This window comes from Lycorma delicatula, chromosome 5 (assembly GCF_047948215.1).
Source record: "Lycorma delicatula isolate Av1 chromosome 5, ASM4794821v1, whole genome shotgun sequence".
In the NCBI taxonomy this organism is placed as follows: Eukaryota; Metazoa; Arthropoda; class Insecta; order Hemiptera; family Fulgoridae; genus Lycorma; species Lycorma delicatula.
In genome coordinates, this window is record NC_134459.1 from 154,379,010 (window position 1) to 154,398,113 (window position 19,104).

The following is a 19,104-nucleotide window of genomic DNA, read 5'->3' on the forward strand; positions in this document are numbered from 1 at the left end:
AAGCGCTTGGAGCCTTAATCTAGCTGGTAGCCAGCCTTTTGGTTAGCTTCCTACAGCAGCACGGTAGGAGTCTTTTCCCTTAGCTAAACTACTGATGTCGGTTGAACAAAGCAACTGCATCAAGGGGAACTCCCACACGGTTCAACAATGTAGCTCTCGCCACATTGACTCGCCGCTTGCGAGTGGCCAGAGTTCTGGCCCCCCCAAGAGCTGGGCAATTGAACATCATGTGTTCATTCGACTGGACCTCACTGCAGATGCACAGCTCATCAGCTGCCAGGTGGAACTGAAACAAATATTGGTTTAAATTTACATGGTTGGAGAGCACTCTCGCTCCCGTTGCCCTTGAAAACAAAGGAGAGGCATATGATCTTCCCAGATCCTGCATAAATCTATACCCTTGTATAGATTGGCATGCCATTCGACTAAGGAAAGCACCTTTCCTTAGTCGTGGCATGCCATTCTTGCTGCCATGCTACCATCGCGAGGCTGTAAAAGCCTCCTCCGCAGGCAGGAGATGAGCAACTGTTCAAAACTTAGAAACGATGCATTGAGATCTCTTTTCCACTCCGGTACAGGCCCGGCTTGAAACTGCATCCCAAATACCTCGGCCTCCCTCCCTCTGTAATTTCCACATGGCCACTTGGACTTTCACCATTAAATCGATTGGTAGAGCCTTTCCCAATACAGTAGTAGCCTCATAGGAGGTTGTTTTAAAAACACCAGTGCATACAATTAAGGCTCTGCGCTGGGCACTTCTTAAATTTTGATTAAGTGCTCGATTTCTTTCCAACCTATGCGCCCAAGTGGATGCCACATAAGAGGTCATACTTTCAAAGACACCTTGGTACACCAAGAGATTTCTTTTCTCGTATGAGTGCAAGGTAACTGTGAATGACCCTGAAGCATATATTACAATGAAATTTGTTTTACAAATTGATTTCTATCGCCCCTATTTTACTGTTAAGTACCCATTTATTTCAATCAACAGTATTTTTAAATTTCCTCTCTTCTGTAGCAGAAAAAATTATCACTGCTAGTACACTACTATATATATGTATGTGGTAGAGTAAGTCTAGTTTGCTGTCTGAATATTTAAAACCTGTTAGCTTTATATAACTAGGTTTTAGTATATCTTATTGCAGATGTTAAAAATAAACATTTTTATAGGTATAAACTATCTCTCCATTCTTAGTGATTGTACAGTTTGAAAAAATCAGTAATGTAGAAATCACTTTTATTCCTTTCGATCTCTGCTGGTCAGATGGATTAAAAACTACTTTAAGTAGACAAAGTTAAATACTGTTTCAATTCCTTTTCATTCAGTCATCATGTTTAAATCTGTTAATTTTATAATAAAAAATGTATGGTAATTCACAGGATTAATCTGAAATCGTTTATATTTGATTTGATTAAAAAAAATTATTAAATTTACTTATGAAGCTATGAAATAACACTAGTCAATATGATTTTTGTTTCATGAGTACCAGTAGGTGTATTTAATGCAGTTTTTTATCCTGTTTTCAAATATGTGTTCAGAATTTCTCCATCACCCACAGTTTATTTGTTAATTTAATTTTTTTAAATATTTTTACGTTCATTTGTCCATTGTCAAGTAAAAGCTCCTAGAGCATTGTAAATATGATGGAACCAAATGAGCTAACTCAAAGGGTTCTGCTACTGTTGCTAATGTTGTGCAGGTTCAGATATGTACAGACGTGTACATATGTGATCTAGTGTAGCATACATTCATCAGAACGATGCCAGTTGTGAGATAGTAACGAACCAGTAAAAAAAATCATTGTGAGTGCTTTGTATGTATGAATTATTATGTATTACATATTTACAACTTTACATCTTTTAATTAGTTGTTAGTTACAAAATGCCTAGAGTTTGTTTAAATCATCTTAACAATTTTTGTTATGTATGTGGTGAATAGACGCTCAAGTCCCTAAGGCGAAACATTACTCTATTAGTAAAAAAGTGTTATGAACTTTATTTTGGGTGTAAAGTCGTGGAACAAACAAGGACCTGGCCCCGACATATCGTGTTCTAGGCTTTTCACCACATGGAAAGTGGCACATGCCACATGCCACATTTGCTATCCCTATGATTTGGAGGAAACCCACCCAAAGAACATTCTTCTGACTGTTATTTCTGCTTAACAAGCATTGAAGGGATTACACCAAAATCAAAACATACAGTGGTGTACCCTAACTTGCAATCTGCAATGAGACCAGTTCTACACTGCGAAGAATTGCCCATACCAAAGCCTCCAAAACATGTGACATTAGATGAAGAGAGCTCAGAGTCTGAAACAAGTAAGGAAGAAAAAAAAACAAATTCTGTTGCTACAACTTTTGAACAAATCATTTTATCTGAGCCTCATTTACTGACTCAAGAAAATCTTAATGATCTCATACAAGATTTAAAGTTATTCAAAAAGCACTCTGAAATGCTTGCTTCCTGGCTAAAAGGATGGAATCTTCCCCAAAGAAATGTACTTATTGTAATTGTCGTTCTGAATTTAAAGACTATTTTTCTGAAGAAAATGGCTTAGTGTTTTGTAATGACATTTCATCTCTTATGGGAGACACTTTGTAATGAACATAACCTCACAGAATGGCACTTGTTCATTGATCCCTTCAAAAGCTGTGCTTCTGCATAATGGCAATAAATTCCCATCAGTACCTGTGGCTCAATCTGCTAGTATGAAAGAAACATGAAAACTTTAAATTTATGTTGGAAAAGCTTCAATATGCATTGTATGAATGGAATACTTTTGTATTTCATTGTATGAAAGGTAATTGCACTTATTCTTTCTCTGCAGTTTTGTTACGCAAAGTATTGTTGTTTTTTGTGTGAATGGGATAGTAGGGACAGAAAAAACCATTACATTAGAAAAGAATGGCCTTAAACATGAATCACTCATTTCTGAAAAGAAAAATGTGAAACATGACCCATTGTGTAACCCCGAAAATGTGTATCTACCTCCCTTACATATCAAACTGATTAATGAAGAATTTCGTCAAGGCCATGGACTAATGCCACTCTTAGTTTCATATACTTAAAACAGACGTTTCCTAAAATTAATGATGCAAAAATTAAAGAAGGAATATTTGTGGGTCCACAAATATGATCACTAATGGATCATGAAAAGTTTGAGAAACTATTGAATCCACTGGAGAAAGCAATTTGGCAAACATTCAAAAATGTTACTCAGATTTTTTTCAGAAATTGAAAGGCGGAAAATTATTGTAATGTCAACGATCTGATCTTACAAAAATTTGGGTTGTAATATGCCCTTAAAATTACACTTCCTGCACTCACACCTAGATTTCTTCCCAGAAAATCTTGGTGCAGTGAACAATGAGCACGAGGAACACTTTCATCAGGAGATTTCAGCTACGGAAAAGATATATCAAGGCAAATGGAATCCTAATATGTTGGTTGATTATTGTTAAGCCATCAAGAGGGATGCTCCACAGGCAAAATATAGAGAAAATCATCATTTCTTACTTTATGAGTCAAATGTTTGAATATTGTGTAGTTAAGAATTCAGAAAGTACTAAAATGTTTGAAATTATAAATGCCTGTCTCTTGGAAACCTTGCGTTATGGGGAAAAACTGATATCATATTTGAATTCCAGAGAAAAAATCCTATCAGAATCACATATTTTTCTTCCTCAGACAACAAACAAAATATTTTTTGTTCCCCTGTGTTATCATATAGCTAAAAATGCATGATAAATATTTTTGTATGTTGATTTTAAGTACAATAAATAAATATTGAACTAAACGACTGTCAATGAGGAGAAACTTCTTGAATAATTGAAAAATAATAAATTTAGTAACAAAAATAAAGATTAGTCTAATTTGTTTGGTGAAATTCAGGACTGTTTTGAAATAGAATTAAAAACATTAAAATTGCAAGAGTGAAGTCAACTGTACAAGAGTGTACATTGCAAGAGTGTACAACTGTATTAATTTAACTTCATCAATTCTTGGTAAACTCAGCATTAACAACAGAAAGAAATGAGATTTACAAGAAAAATATGCAAAATTATTTATAATGTTTTTATTTAATTACAAATTTCACTAACAGCTTAGATCCTAGAATAAAAAATTTATAATTACTAAAATTCAAATGATTAATTAATTAAGGATTTGTTTTAATTTTTTGACCCCTTAAAATTTTATAATTTGTAATTTTTAAGTAGTGTGTATAAATTATATACAGTTATAAACTAATCCTTATTTTATTTTAATAGGAATGGTTAAGAGTATCGAGAGTTGAGCTGGACAGAAATGCTGCTCTTTGTCGTGAGATTCGAGAATTCTTTTGTAAAGTTTCACCATGTGGTGCACCATACCAACAGTGGTGTGGTGAAATGAGACAGGAATTTCCAGCTCTTGTAAGTATATATTTCTCAGTTAATCAGTTACTATTATCACCTTAGTACTCATATATATTAATAAAAATATTGAAAATTAACTTACAAAATTGTAAAATAATGATTTATTTTATTTTAAAGTTGTTTCTTATTCAGTCTTGAATTGAAATATTTTAAATAAAAGGTTTATATAGCTCTTTACTGATTTATAACAGTCATTTTTGTCCAATGTAAAGTAAATGTATGGTAATTTCTGAATTATGAATCATTACTCATTACAAGGAATATTACTCATGAGAGCTGTTTTAAAGGAGGGGAAAACTGATCTCCTCCAGAATTGTAACAACCAAGAATTGAGTCTAACACCTCACTGATGCTACCTAGCCATTTTCTAAATTGCTACTAGTAGCATGGTTGCAAAATCAATCTTGCGAGTTAATAAATCCTCATCTCCTTCCTAGGGAGGAAAGTAAACTTTAGTCCTATTACGTAGGGGCTTCATACCCTTCACCTCTAGTTTATTTTCTTTAGCATAAATTTTGGAGATTGAATGAAATAAATAAAATTATCTAACTGAAATTCTTGTGACACGACAACCATAAAATGGTTGTGCCAAAATGTCAATTTCAAAACAATTGAAAGTTGTAATTGCAACAAGTCAAAACTGCTTCAAGAACTGAAAACATTGCAGTTTTGTATTGGTTGTATGAAAACTGCTTATTTAAATCAATGAAAAATGCAGCTGTAGTGATAAAATAAAACTAATTTCAAGACAATTTCATTGTTGTAATTCCATAATTTTACCGAAATTAGGGCAACATCTTACAAATAGAATTTGACAATTTGACAATAAACTATTTTTTAATCATTTCTTTTTATAGAAATGTTCCAGTTGTAACTGTTGAACAAATTCATAATTTTATCTCGTTTATACTCAGTTCATTCTTCCCCGGGTAGTTATAACAGGTAATAAATAGGTCACTTGTTAAACGAACTCTGTATTGAAAGCTTATACTGAAAGTTTAACTAGTTTATAGATAGCTGTCTTGTTGATGGGTGCTCTTGAATTTGTCATTGAGTGCTAAATTTATTTCCTTGTGTTTATAAGTGATAATTTTTTTTCTTGAGATTGACGTTATACTAGCTTGCTACTGGCTGTAGCCCACTACAGTTTGGTAGGTTGGTAGTGATAGTCTCTTTTTTCTGTTTAGCCTCCAGAACCACCTTGAGGTATTACTTCAGAAGATGAATGAGGATGATATGTATGAATGTGAATGAAGTGTAGTCTACATACAGTCTCAAGTTGACCACTCCTGAGAGGTGTGGTTAATTGAAACCCAACCAAAAAAGAACACCAATATCCACAATCTAGTATTCAAATCCTTATAAAAGAAACTACCTTTACTAGGATTTGAACCTTAGAACTCTCAACTTTGAAATCAGCTGATTTGCGATGATGAGTTAGCCACTAGACCAGCCCAATGGGCAGTGTCTCTTGTCCTGCCATATACTAACCACACCTGAGCAGAAAAGGTAATTGAACAACAACACTATACTAGTAATAAGACAAATCAAACAATAATAAAAGTTCCTAAAGACAGTTATTTCTGCTGAGATCATTAATCGCTAATTTTTAAAGAATAGTATTGTATATTATTTTTCATTATGCAGTTAATTTTTGCATACTCTTATGTTTGGAAAATTTTGTGAGAACTTCTTATTAATCTTTTTGAATAAAGAATTAGAAATTTAGTCTCAGCTTTAATTAATTCCATTCCTTCAGTCTTTTTTTTAAATCTATTTCCATAAATATTTTAGGTATCATAGTTCAACAACTAAAAGAACTAAAAAGAAATCATCTTTCGCTAAAAAAATTACTTTAGAGATATTATTATCATCTCGATTAAATGTTCTGCAAAATAGCCATTAATTTGTTCTCATAATGTGTTTTTTCAGAACCTTTTTCTTATAAGTAAATATAAATAGTTTCATGAAAAGATTTACAAAAGATTGGAATTTAGTTTTGATTAGTACATTTATATTTAAATTATTTCTCAATATTTTTTATTAGCAGTGGTACACTCCTTTAATACTCTAAAGTAATAACATGGTGAGAGTAGCCTTGTTGATCAAAATCATTCTTGCTGTATTTTTCCAGTATTATGTTGAGAAAAAAATTAAAAAATGTAATGTTCTTAAAATCCTCAACTTGATTTTGACTTTATTTTCTGCTCATTATTACCATTTGAGAGAACTACCAACCACATATGGTTCCCCTGCAACTTGAATTCTCTCAGCCTCTTACCAGTTCTATTGCATAAATATTTACTTATTGACATCAAATTATTAATAGAGTTTTTTTATTAACATTTAAATTCAATATATTTCTTGTTAATAAATTTAGAAACACAAATACATACATTGTTCCAAAACTTTTATCCTGCTTTATTTAATCAGAAAATAATTAATTAAAAAAAAAATTTTTTTCATCATAAGTATATTGTTAATTGCTCTTGTACTCTTGCAACCTTTTTCAACAATACATCTTCTTCTCTGCTGCCTCAATATCAGTTAAAATAAATTCAATTTTGCCATTAAAACGTAATAGTTTTCACCAATAGCTGTTGTAGGCAGTCCATCATAAATCATAATAGCCTACAGGGATGCACCTCTGGGAGATCCACATTTATCTCGACCACCTATTTACAAATATAAAGTTTTTCTGTATTCTGTACCTTCAGATATGCGATTAATTTTTATTGTAACACCTAAACTCAGACTTCATAAGTTCTTAGTAAATAATAAGCCATTTATGATGAATAAACTGTAAGACATTAATGATAGCATCATAAAAAAGGTAGCAATTATTAAAAATGATTATTTTGTAATGATATTTTCAACCAAATTTATTTTCATATATTGTTTTTATTATATTTAATATTTTTTTCTATGCAAAGAGCCTGTGTAAAATCTGATGAAATAAAATCTTACTTTAACCAAATTTAATGTTAAAGCAATCTGAAATTTTCATTAAAATAAATTTGCAAAAATTCTATAAATGTTGAAATTATTTGTATTCCCTTCAGAACTTCTACGTAATGCTAAATTATTTTAAAATGTTTAGTTTACAGAGTAACAGTCATTTCTTTTAATGTTATGTACTTTTAAATGAGTAAAATAATATTTTTATTTCATATTCTCTTCCAGTGCATATACTGCTTCTGAGAAAATTGAATGATTTATGTTGTTTATGTTTCTTAATTTCCATTTAATATAAGCAGAAAAGAAATTTTATGGTTATTTTACAGTTATTTTTAAATAGAATTGTTTATTTTGAACTGTATATGTGTGGTGCAGCCCTGCTACTAAAGTTGTGACATACTCTTTCATTTACTGCCAGTCATAATTTATAAAACTACATATTATTATTATTCTTTATTATTAATTAATCATCAAATCAATTTATTTTTAGTGTTCATAATTCTATTTCAGTTCCCATTTTCATTGTTTTATAGTGTGCTTCTTATAACACCAAACATATTTTTATAGCACTTCGTACTAAAAAAATTTTTATAAAAATATAGGAAATTAAACAAATAATAGCCACAATACTTATAGATATTTTATTCTAAATAATTGGAACTTAAATATTACTTTATTATTTTGTAATAAAGAGTAAACCTTAATCTCCACTGCCATCTCCACCAGACTTTGTAGTTAGTAATTTATTCTTTCAGTCATGGTCCATTATAATTATCATTGAAGATGATAATGGTCCTTACTATTCTACTTAAGCTCTAATCTGATCTAAGCTCTAATTACTATTCTAAGTTCTAAGCTGTTCTAAAGAACAGTGCTTTTTCACTACTCTGACAAAAGAAGAGATGTGAATTGAAAATTACATAGTACTGAACTGTCCTCCGCTCTGAATAAATGCTGCAGTTTTATTAAACCTGTAACATAACAAACAGATATGAAATGTGAATCAGCTTGGACTCTAGTATAATATATTCTGTTCCAATTTAACAAAGCATAGCAGAAACATAGCACAACACAACTCAAAAATTAATATCAATCATGCATTAGGTGTCACTAATATTTAATTTTACGTTATGGAATACTACCTACCCTTAAAATTAACTAGTTCCACCACCATTAATTACGTTTATAAAATAAATACCTATTTTTTAAATATTCATTCCATTTTCCTTTTAAAATTTTTTTCACCAATGGTTATAGTGTGTTTGTCTGTAAAGGTTACAGGCTAAAGAACAGTCAAAACTTTGTCAGAGCAATTGCTCTTTTGGAACGCAATTGAAAATCACAGCTACTTTTCAGTAACTGTTCCACCAGTCACAGCTCCACCTAATGAGTAGCAAGACACACTAGTACTACTGCATTCAGGGGTGTATCAAAGATTAGTCAAATACAATACGTCAACTGGGTTTCGTGCTTTAATAATGATATTTGTTGTAGTGAATTGCTATTCATGGCAATTCAATAGTTATACTTGTTTTGTGCCTTGCACACAATACAGATGCTCTTTATTTCCAATAACACTTTCTAGACAACAGTACTTACCTATAAGTCAAGCATTCTATCAACGTATACCTTTGTTGCCTTATGTAGTCCATCACTTCTGTGTGTTGAATTTTTCAAAACATTAAGGCATTGTGTATAAAATTCTGACTCGCAAACTATTTTCAATTCACGATAACATATGATATTATTTATACTTACCTTCATTTAAATTTTAAATGTATAGATTGCTAATAAAAAATATGATTGTTGTATGTTTCTATGGATGGAGTAGGGATATGTGGAACCCACTGAGTTTGTCTAGTGGTGAATGCATCTTCACAAATAAGCTGATTTAGAAGTCAAGAGTTCTAACGTTCAAATCCTATTGAAGGAAGTTACTTTTATACGGATTTGAATACTAGATCATGGATACTGGTGTTCTTTGGTGGTTGGGTTTCAATTAACCACACATTTTAGAAATGGTTGACCTGAGACTGTGTACAAGACTTCACTTAAACTCATACATATCATCCTCAATCATCCTCTGAAATAATACCTGACAATGATTCCCGGAAGCTAAACAGGAAAAAAATTAGGGATATATGGATAGTTGCTAAAAGATCAAGAGTACCATGAAGAGTTTTGGAATGCCAGATTTAATTTACGAATGAAATATCTCTCTTCATCCTGCTTGACAACGCTCAGTTTCTCTATTCCTTGCACCACTTACTTCACAATATCATAAACTTTTTCAAATTTTTTGAATGAAGGATATTTGAAGAAGGGATATCCCCTTTTTCATGGGATGAGGCATAACTTGGATTCATTTTCTAATATAATGATTTTCAATAATTCTTTCCATCCAATATCAAGATAAAAAATTCCTATAATGGATATTAAATTACAATTAAACAAAGAAAAAAAATATTCCTTATTGTGTTCAATAATTCAATAAACCAATCATGCCTACTGGCAGTACCCTTTTCACTACGACATTCTTAGTATTCTTAAACTAACAATACACTTGCAACAGTTTATAGTTATTCTCTTAAAATAAAATGAATGAAGAAAATCTGTTTTAATTATAATCATATTTACTCATTTATTAATTAGTTTCCCAATTAATTACTCATTTAACTATTAATTAATACTCCCTTATCTTCGTCGAACTATGAATTACGAAGTTTCTTCGTCGTGATAAAGTTGTTTCTCAACTACCTAATTCCTATTTATTATTATATACATTTTTACTAATATTATCATTAATAAATGAATGTTGTGACATGTTTCCTGGCAGCGATGAACTACAACTAATTTCCCTTGTCTTTTTATTTATAATGAGTTAAATTCTTTCTATTCTGATTTCAATATTTATTTTATTTTCTGCTTTTATGCACTCTAAACTGCAATTATAACATTGGCTTTTTGCCCAAACTTTAGCGCCAACAGAATTAAAAGATGTATTATGAAAAGATAATTGAGTAGTTTTACCTACCAGAAATAAGAATTATCCGTAAATTTAAATAGCATGTTTAATATGCCAGAAAGTAATTTTTTAGAGGATAATATCAGATATCAAAAAAAGTTATTTCTGTAACTACAAAAACAATACAATGGCATTTTTTTTAATCTGATTAAATACTTTAGTTTATTTGATAGAGAAAGGATAAAAATATATACATATATATAGTTATCGAATTTAAAATAAGTGTGGTATTAATAAATCAATGCTGTTAGTTCTTATAATATCCCACGTTCCAGCAAAAGATTGAAACTTAAATCTGTTGTTCAGTGGTATACCAAAGTCAACCGCATCCTAATCTCTTTCTGAAAATATTAAACAAAGCCTATTATTAAATAAACAATCTCAAAGTTTATATACGCATATAGTAAGTTTTTTTTTTAATTTTTAAGTAATAAATTGGAGGTAATTCTTGATATATATTTTATATACATTATGTTTAATAAAGAAATTTCTTCTCCGTATCAGAAAAGTTTTTTTAATCATTCTAGATATGTACTCTGAATGAAAGTTCATGGAAGTTAAATATTGAATTGTTTTTATAAGCAACAGTTTTCAAAGAACATATTTAAATTCATCAGCTCTAAAAATTGTTATAGGAACTCGTATTTAAATAAGCACCCATACTTCTTTTATTGAATTTGCAGAGTACTAGTTACAATGAGACTATAAAATCTCCCGTAATTTCCTTTTTTAAATAATTTAACTGAAAGAAAAGTTTTTAAATCAATAAATATGTATATTTTTTATATATTTTCAACTTTTAGCTTTTAACTTTTAATCAAATGTACTGATTTTGAAAATCTTTTTTCATTTTGAAAGAATATTCTAATAGTTTGATCTAGGTTAAAAGTATATATAACATAAATGGAATATGTATCAAAAATTACATGTTCTAATTGATGTTTAGTAGTATTTTAAAATCATTTAGCTTTATATCTTATTCTTATACCATAATGATGTTCAGCATGATGAAACTTTGATAGTCAAAATATTTTCTATAAAACTTAAAAAAATAAAGTGGATGGGTTGAAATAAAAAAATTATACAAATTCCTAAATTCCAAACAGCCTTACCTAATACTCTACAATAGTTATAATATTTTTTTCTGCGTTCCTTTTGTTAGTTACTTTCAAGAAATTTGTACCTTATGAACAGCATTTTTTTTTATACTGGTAGCATTTTATGTAAAACCATATTTTAAACAAAATTAAATTAAATAAAAGGTAATAATTTTAATGCATTAAAATATAAAATAAATACCACTTCTTTAAATTTCCAATCAGTAATTTTTATTATTTATTTTATCTTTATTATTTTTTTTTTATTTTTTTTTAATTACAAATTGGTTTCAAAAAGAAGTTATAAAGAAAAACTTGAAATCAGTAATACTAATTTTCACTTGAGTTTTATTTCAATATTTCTGCCAGATATAGTTAAAATAACTATATTAAAGTGGAGAATATGGTGATCATGTCAAAAATGGCAAATCAGGGTTTTTTGCAAATCTTTACATGTTAGAATCCAATTAGTTCATTGAAACTCTAAATAAAAAAAAAAAAACAAAAGATATGTATGTGTACATATGTCTTATGTGTGTCACCCTGTTTTTGGTCTTATATCTTAGGATTTACCAAACTGATATTTTTCAAATATTTCAATATTTCCCAAATATTTCTATTTGGAAGACATTGACCATATATTTTTTTTTTCAAAATTCATTCTGGGTATGGGGGATATCATGAAAATACAACTTTGATTTTCTTCATAGATATTTTAGAGAAAACTTTATAAAAGTATAACTTATAAAAGATATAATCCAAAAAAACTTTTCAGAGATTCAAGCTCAGTTCTTCAAATTGAAATATATTTATGTTTTTGTTCTTTTGCTTTGTCTCCCTTTGGTTTAAATATTTTTTGAAAGTCTATTCTCCATATAGCTATCAAGAAATGTTTGAACTTTTAGGTAGATTTCATAAGAAGGCTACCTATTGTAATGGGTACCATGGTTCGACTTCTGGAAAATCTCAACATATCTTCGCTTTTCACATCCCCCAGATCCCAAAACCACCATCAGCTCAAAAGTTTATTTATATATTTAACTTTCTTGTGGACACTGTAACTGCCGTAATTTTGCGCCAATATCTTTCAAATTGTTCCCTAAAAAAAAACTCGACCCAAAATCTCAGTCAAGTTAATGGCCAAAATTGCACCAGGGATTGGAAATGGGGTGGCTTTTTCGAAAAAAAAAATATTCCTGTAACTTTTTTATTAAGTAAAATATCGAATTCGTTTAAAGTTTCTACGATTCTTTGGATAAAGGCCTAAAACTGATATAAGTAAAGTTTTTTGGTATCACCATTGGCTCAAGGGGTGGAAAAAATGAGGTTTTGAAGACAAAAAAAAATCATATCTCCCTTAATAGGCACAGTATCGAATTGGTTTAAAGTGGTAGTTTAGTCCTGTAAACATTACCTAACACTTGTGTCTGTAGGAATTTTTGATATGACCAATCCTTACGGCAAGGGATGACCAAATAAAAAAAAAAAACCAAATATCGCTATAACTTTCTTATTAAGGAAAGTATCGAATTCAATTAAAGTTCTTACTATTCTTTGTATAATAAGGGTCTAAAACTTTTCTAAGTAAAGTTTTTTTGATATAACCAACCATTAGTCCAGGGGGTGGAAAAAATTGGGTTTTGAAGACAAAAAAAATCATACCTACCTTAATAACCAGAGTATCGAATCGGTTTAAAGTGGTCGTTAGTCCTTTAAACATTATCTAAAGGTTTTGTCTGAAATAATTTTTTACGTAACCAACCTTTCGGCAAGGGTTGACCAAAATGTTGCTGGAATTGTAAGAAGATGGGGCTTGTCGTATGCTAAACATGTGAAACTTTTTTCACATACATCCATTGTCGTATTGAGTAAATTTGATGCTTTTCATAACTAAGGAGGACATTTTTTATCCCCTCCTTAGCACTGGTAACATCTTTCTTCAAGTTTTTTTTTTTGTTTAATTATATTGATTTATTAATAATTATTAACCTGTGATTGTAAAAAAATAAATTACAATAAATAAGAATTCAGTAATAACAATAAAAAAAATTATGAAAAAAATCATAAGTTACTAGTAAAATAGAATTTTGTATACTTTTCATTTAAAAAAAAAAAAGGAAATGAAATCGGATTCAAACCGATCTACCTTCCCCTTGTAAGAGAAATATTTCATTAATTAAAATTTTATTTGGTGTTACTGGTTTTTTGGGATAGCTTTTAATCAAGAAAATGATTATGCATATTACAAAATATTTACTAATAATGACAGGCTTATTGTTTTATTATGAATTAACATGCAGAATATATGAGTGTTCATATTCCCTTAAAGCAAAATTAAATAAAGTTATGTTATTATTAGGCTTAAATAACCAGTTTAACTTTTTCTGATGAAATTAGGAACCATGCATAAATTAGATTTAATGAACTTTAAAAAAAAAGGAGCATCCTAAGTGTGTGAGTGTGTGTGTGTGTGTGTGTGTGTGTGTGTGTGTGTGTGTGTGTGTGTGTGTGTGTGTGTGTGTGTGTGTGTGTGTATGTGTGCATGTGTTGCATATATTAAGCTTTACTCTTTATCAGACTAATTTCTGTGTCCTTAATTATTTTATAATGAAGTATATCTACTGGAAGTTCATTTGTTAGTCTTGTTGTAAGTTTATCCACTTAACTTGAATGGAAAATTAAATTTAAAAAAAAACATTGTATTATGGACGATTTAGAAGATACATTTCAATTTTATTGTCATCATCACTGCATAAATGAAATAGTAAATAATATTATTGTTTTACCGATTTATTGAAAACATATTGAAACACTATTTATAACAAAATCAAACCCTATAGTTTTACTATGAAAAATAACTTTTCAAAATAACAAAGTGAACTGATAGAGCACTGGTTTGGCTCTTCCCATAACTATGAATCATGTAGACTGATACTTAGAAATTTAAAAATGTTAATTTATCTCCAAGAATTGATGATTTGGAAGGAGTAGTTTCCATTGCCAAACAAACCGCCGTCATATGATCTCCCCTTCGACCCTGATTCCTGATATCCATCATTTCCAATCTTTCTCTGAATGGCTATGCATTACATACTTTGCCCATTAAAATTTTACTGTACCTATAAACCTATTGTTTACTTCTCATACAAGAGTACATCATATTGTTTTTCTCATTATACTGTTATAATCTGCAGTTTTTACTAAAAATAATTTTCTATATTCTTACAAAAAAATTGAACGAACATACACCTCAATCAAAACTAAAACTTTTTTATGTAACTCGCACAATACTTTGGCTTACAAGAAAGGCGGCCATTGTTTTGCTTTGTTTACCATTTTTAATAAATTGAATCATTCTATTTATTTAGAATACAATCAAAGGATTTTTTATATGAAAACAATATTATTCTGTTGATAAATATTTAAACTGTACTAATTTTAAAAACTCTGAATTTTCTGTATTCCATTCAACATTTTCATTAATACCTGCTCAAATAAGTTTCATTAACGCCTTCTAAATTGTTAATTTTTCTATAGTGATTTTTTACACTTATTATCTTCATTTTTAAATTATTTTGTGTGTTTTATTTTAAATATTTAATTTAAATTTTAACACATACATTTTCTATTTTATAATTTATTATGTGTTCTGTGATACTCCTTTGGTCAAGGTTTAATCATGGCAAATATTTGCCATGATTACATGGATGATGAGATCAGATGGATGATGGATGGATGATTACATACCGGATGAGATCTGTATAATGTACTGTTATGAATAAAATTTATTCATCAGATATTCAGGTAGAAAAGTCAAGAAAATCAGTTGAGAAAAATTTGGATAAAATTTAATTAGTTTCTTTACTTGACATAGTTTCTATCCATTCTTTTTCTTATTTTAATTAAAATGCAAGATTTTTGCTATTTTGATTCTTATGAACTGCCTTTTTTAAGTACAAAAATTGTTTTTATAAGCTTATTTATATATTTAATAAAAATTAAAATAAAGAAAATGTTAATGAAAAAGTAATTATAACAGTGGCTTCAAAAAAGTAATACATTTCAGTTCTTTTTTTAATTTTTAAAGTTTAATAATTTGTTATGAATTTTGCATTGATTTCTAAAAATTATTAAAATAGTTTTCAATTTTTAATGGGGGTTTTGAATCTGTGTTACTTATTATTATTCAATTTATTTTATATACAATTTTTATCATAGATTTATCTAGAATAATATGGTATTAAAAATTAAACTATAAAGTATATGTAACAGTACAATCTACTAGTTTATGTAACTGTTAATCAGATTGCTTGTCCCGTTCAAATCTCTATTTACTTGTGTTATTTGGTATATCTCAACCAGTAGTATTTGATGTTCATTAACAAAGTGTGCAAATATTTTAGGACAATACAGGTGTAATCTTGTGAAACTTGTATATGTTGATATTGTCTGTCAAATGACTAAGTGAAATAATCAAATATTATAGTCCACCTTACATGCCGGTACTATTTTCATATATCTTTACCTATCGTACAGCAACTAAAATGAAAATTGAGAATTTGAAAAGATAACTAAGTAACCATAAATAATATTAATCTATTTTTTTATTTTTTAAATATAATTTACGTCAAATGTAATTACTACATTCAGTACAAAAAGCTTATTTTATAATTTAACAAATATTTAAAGTTCCTCAACAAAATTGAATTAATAATGAGAACTAAAAAAATAAACAGAGTTGTTTATCTTTAATTAATTGTGAAGAAAGTTTAGCAGATATCAAAAATAACCTTGTGTTATCACTGACAGGTGACTAATGAGAAGGTAAAGCTTTTTTGTGCTTTTTATTAAATCTTTGTAGTGAACAAGTCTGGTAAAAAAAAATTACGGTAAACCAATGTAAAGTATTTAACAGTATAGAGAGAAAAACAAGATTCTGTACTCTTGTATGAGAAATAAACATTAACTTTATATAATTTATTTATATAATAGTTTCCACCAATCTTTAATAGTGTGTTATCTGAGTGCTTTCAGATTAGTAATCCATCCTCAGGAACATTGATGTGTTATAATTACAATAATTTACTCCACAAATCATTAATTATACTAACTTGAATTTTAAAAACAAATATTATAAACATAACAATTGATCGTCAAAAGGTAAAATAATGTCAACGTTATCCATCATACATGTCAGTATAAAGGTCTCAGCTGTTATATTCTAAAAAATATTGAAACTGTTATATAAATAAGTTATATATCAATACCAACGGGCCATGATTAATAAAATTAATTAGATTTATAGAGTAAAGTTTAATGGGTGCAATATCTAACACATAGCCATTGAGAGATAGATTGGAAATGGTGGATGATACCAAAAGTAAGTGGTGGATTATATTAGGAATCTGAGCCAAAGGAGAGATCTCATAATGGTGATGGCTTGGCGATGAAAACTACTCCTTTCAAGTTGTCACTCCCTCTTTAAGAGAAATAAGAGCTTTTTTTTTTTTGTAAAAAGGAAAATTTTGTGAAAAGTTGTTATATAGATACTCATTGTTTTGTCTAATAACCATTGATTTAAAATAAAATTTTATAAAAAAAAGCTTTTGAAAATAACTTTACTAATAAACAGACTTAATTAAATGCCAAAAGGTTGAATTAAAATTGTACCTCACTTCATTTAGTAATTAATGCAGATATGTACTCATATGTAACTTATTAAATCAATCTTAATGTTAATTATGTAATGTTTTGCCTTTGTTATTTTTCTTCTTTTTATTATTGTTTTTGCTTTTCTAGTTAATAATTTTTACGTGAAACTTACTACATCCCCAGGTTCTAGATAAATATATTTAATCAGAATTTAATTTATAAGCCTTTATTTATCCACGTCGAAATAATGGACAATTAAAAAAAAAAAATCACATATTTACTTTGCTATCAAAATGAAAATACAACTTCAAATGTAATTTTTCAAAACGAATTATACCTAATTACTTAGACAGCCGATTAACCAATAAATTTTCTGTCCAGAAGTGGGGCAACAAGGAAAGAAAGTTAATAGTAAATAATCTTAAACATTTTTTTGAATTTTTATGGTCGTATGGTCATATTAAGTTAAAAAGTATTCAAAAGAGAATTATCTTGCTGCAATTTTTATGAAGATAATTTTCAATAATAAAATAAAATTTTATACGTAACGGAACATTAATTCGAAAATAAAGTAAGCCGCCCGCAATTTTTGAAGTGAGTTAATGAGCTTCAAATTTATCGGAAAAGATATTGCATGACTATTAAATTTGGTTTTGATGTATTGAAATCTAAAATAAATCTAGATATTCTGAAAATCTAAAATATATTTTACTAAAAAATATAATAGTGTTAGCTTAAAATTATATTTTTATTTTATATTATTTTCACATTTTAATACAACTCAGATTATTTAAAATAATCTGTAATCCAGTTCATTTTAAAACGATATTAAAATATTCTTTGAGGTTAATTTATACATTTTTTATTATTCCTAATGTGTACGTTGCAATCAGGATGACATATACGACGTGTAAATGAGGTGTAGTCTTGTATAGAGATTCAGGCAGACCATTCCTGAGTTGTATGGTTAATTCAACCCTAACAATCAAAGTATACCGGTATCTACTGTTTAGTATTCAAATCCGTATAAAAGCAAATTAACTTATACTAGGATTCAAAACCTCACAACCTTAGACTTCGGTTATCAGTTGTTTAAACACGACAAATTTAACCACTAGACCATTTACTACCACATTACCATTTAGCTCGTTGTGCTAAATTTAAGTATAATTTTTTTTTAAAGATTTTAAGAAAAGAGAAACAATATTGGATATGTTTTCTTTTTTTTCTAAATTTTATTTTGTTTTATCTCATAATGTAAGAAAATATATGTTTTAAAAATATCAACAAAATAAAGCAATAACTGACTAAATCATTTTGTTTAATAAATCAAACAAACAGAAATATATTGTATAATTCTCTAAAAATACTTTTGCTTTGTTCAAACTATTTATTTTTTAGTTATGATCTTAGCAGAAAATTAAGAAAATCATATTTTTAAAAACACTGAATGAGTTTAAATATTTCACAATAACATTGTTTTTATTAAAATCTTTTTTTCGTGAACAGATCTGACCGAAGTATTCTTTTTTCTTCTCTAATTTACTACCTAAATGTCTAACGAGATTGGCGTAAGTATTCACGCTACGTATCATAGGAAGTAAGAGATCAGACGCTTTGCGATGATAGTTATGCGGTACCTGCTATAAAATAGTGCTACTGTATTTTGGGTTACGTTCTTCTAATATATGTGCATTTATATCACCTCATTTCTCTTTCATCTGTATATCTTTTGATGTTTGCTTACTGATTAAAAAAAATCTTCAAATAGTGATTATATAAATTAATTTTTAAGAATAACACTTATCTACAATATATTAATTTTTTTTATCTTTGGGAAAATTAAAAAAAAAAAAAATACTAAAAATCAGACTAGATATTAAATGATAAATATTCTCATGTTACACTTTGCTATATGACAATTTTTTTAAGTTGTTGTACACGATGAACGATG

General features: G+C 28.6%; 1 protein-coding gene across 5 annotated transcripts in view; it reads left to right on the forward strand.

The window, feature by feature from the left end:
- Window positions 1-19,104, forward strand: part of LOC142325503 (1-phosphatidylinositol 4,5-bisphosphate phosphodiesterase epsilon-1-like) — a 1,691,101-nt gene that overhangs the window by 1,145,101 nt on the left and 526,896 nt on the right. For all 5 annotated transcript variants that reach the window (XM_075367353.1, XM_075367348.1, XM_075367349.1 and 2 more), the window contains one exon: window positions 4,272-4,415. In XM_075367353.1, coding sequence (XP_075223468.1) covers window positions 4,272-4,415 — 144 coding nt within the window. The remainder of the gene's footprint in view (window positions 1-4,271; window positions 4,416-19,104) is intronic.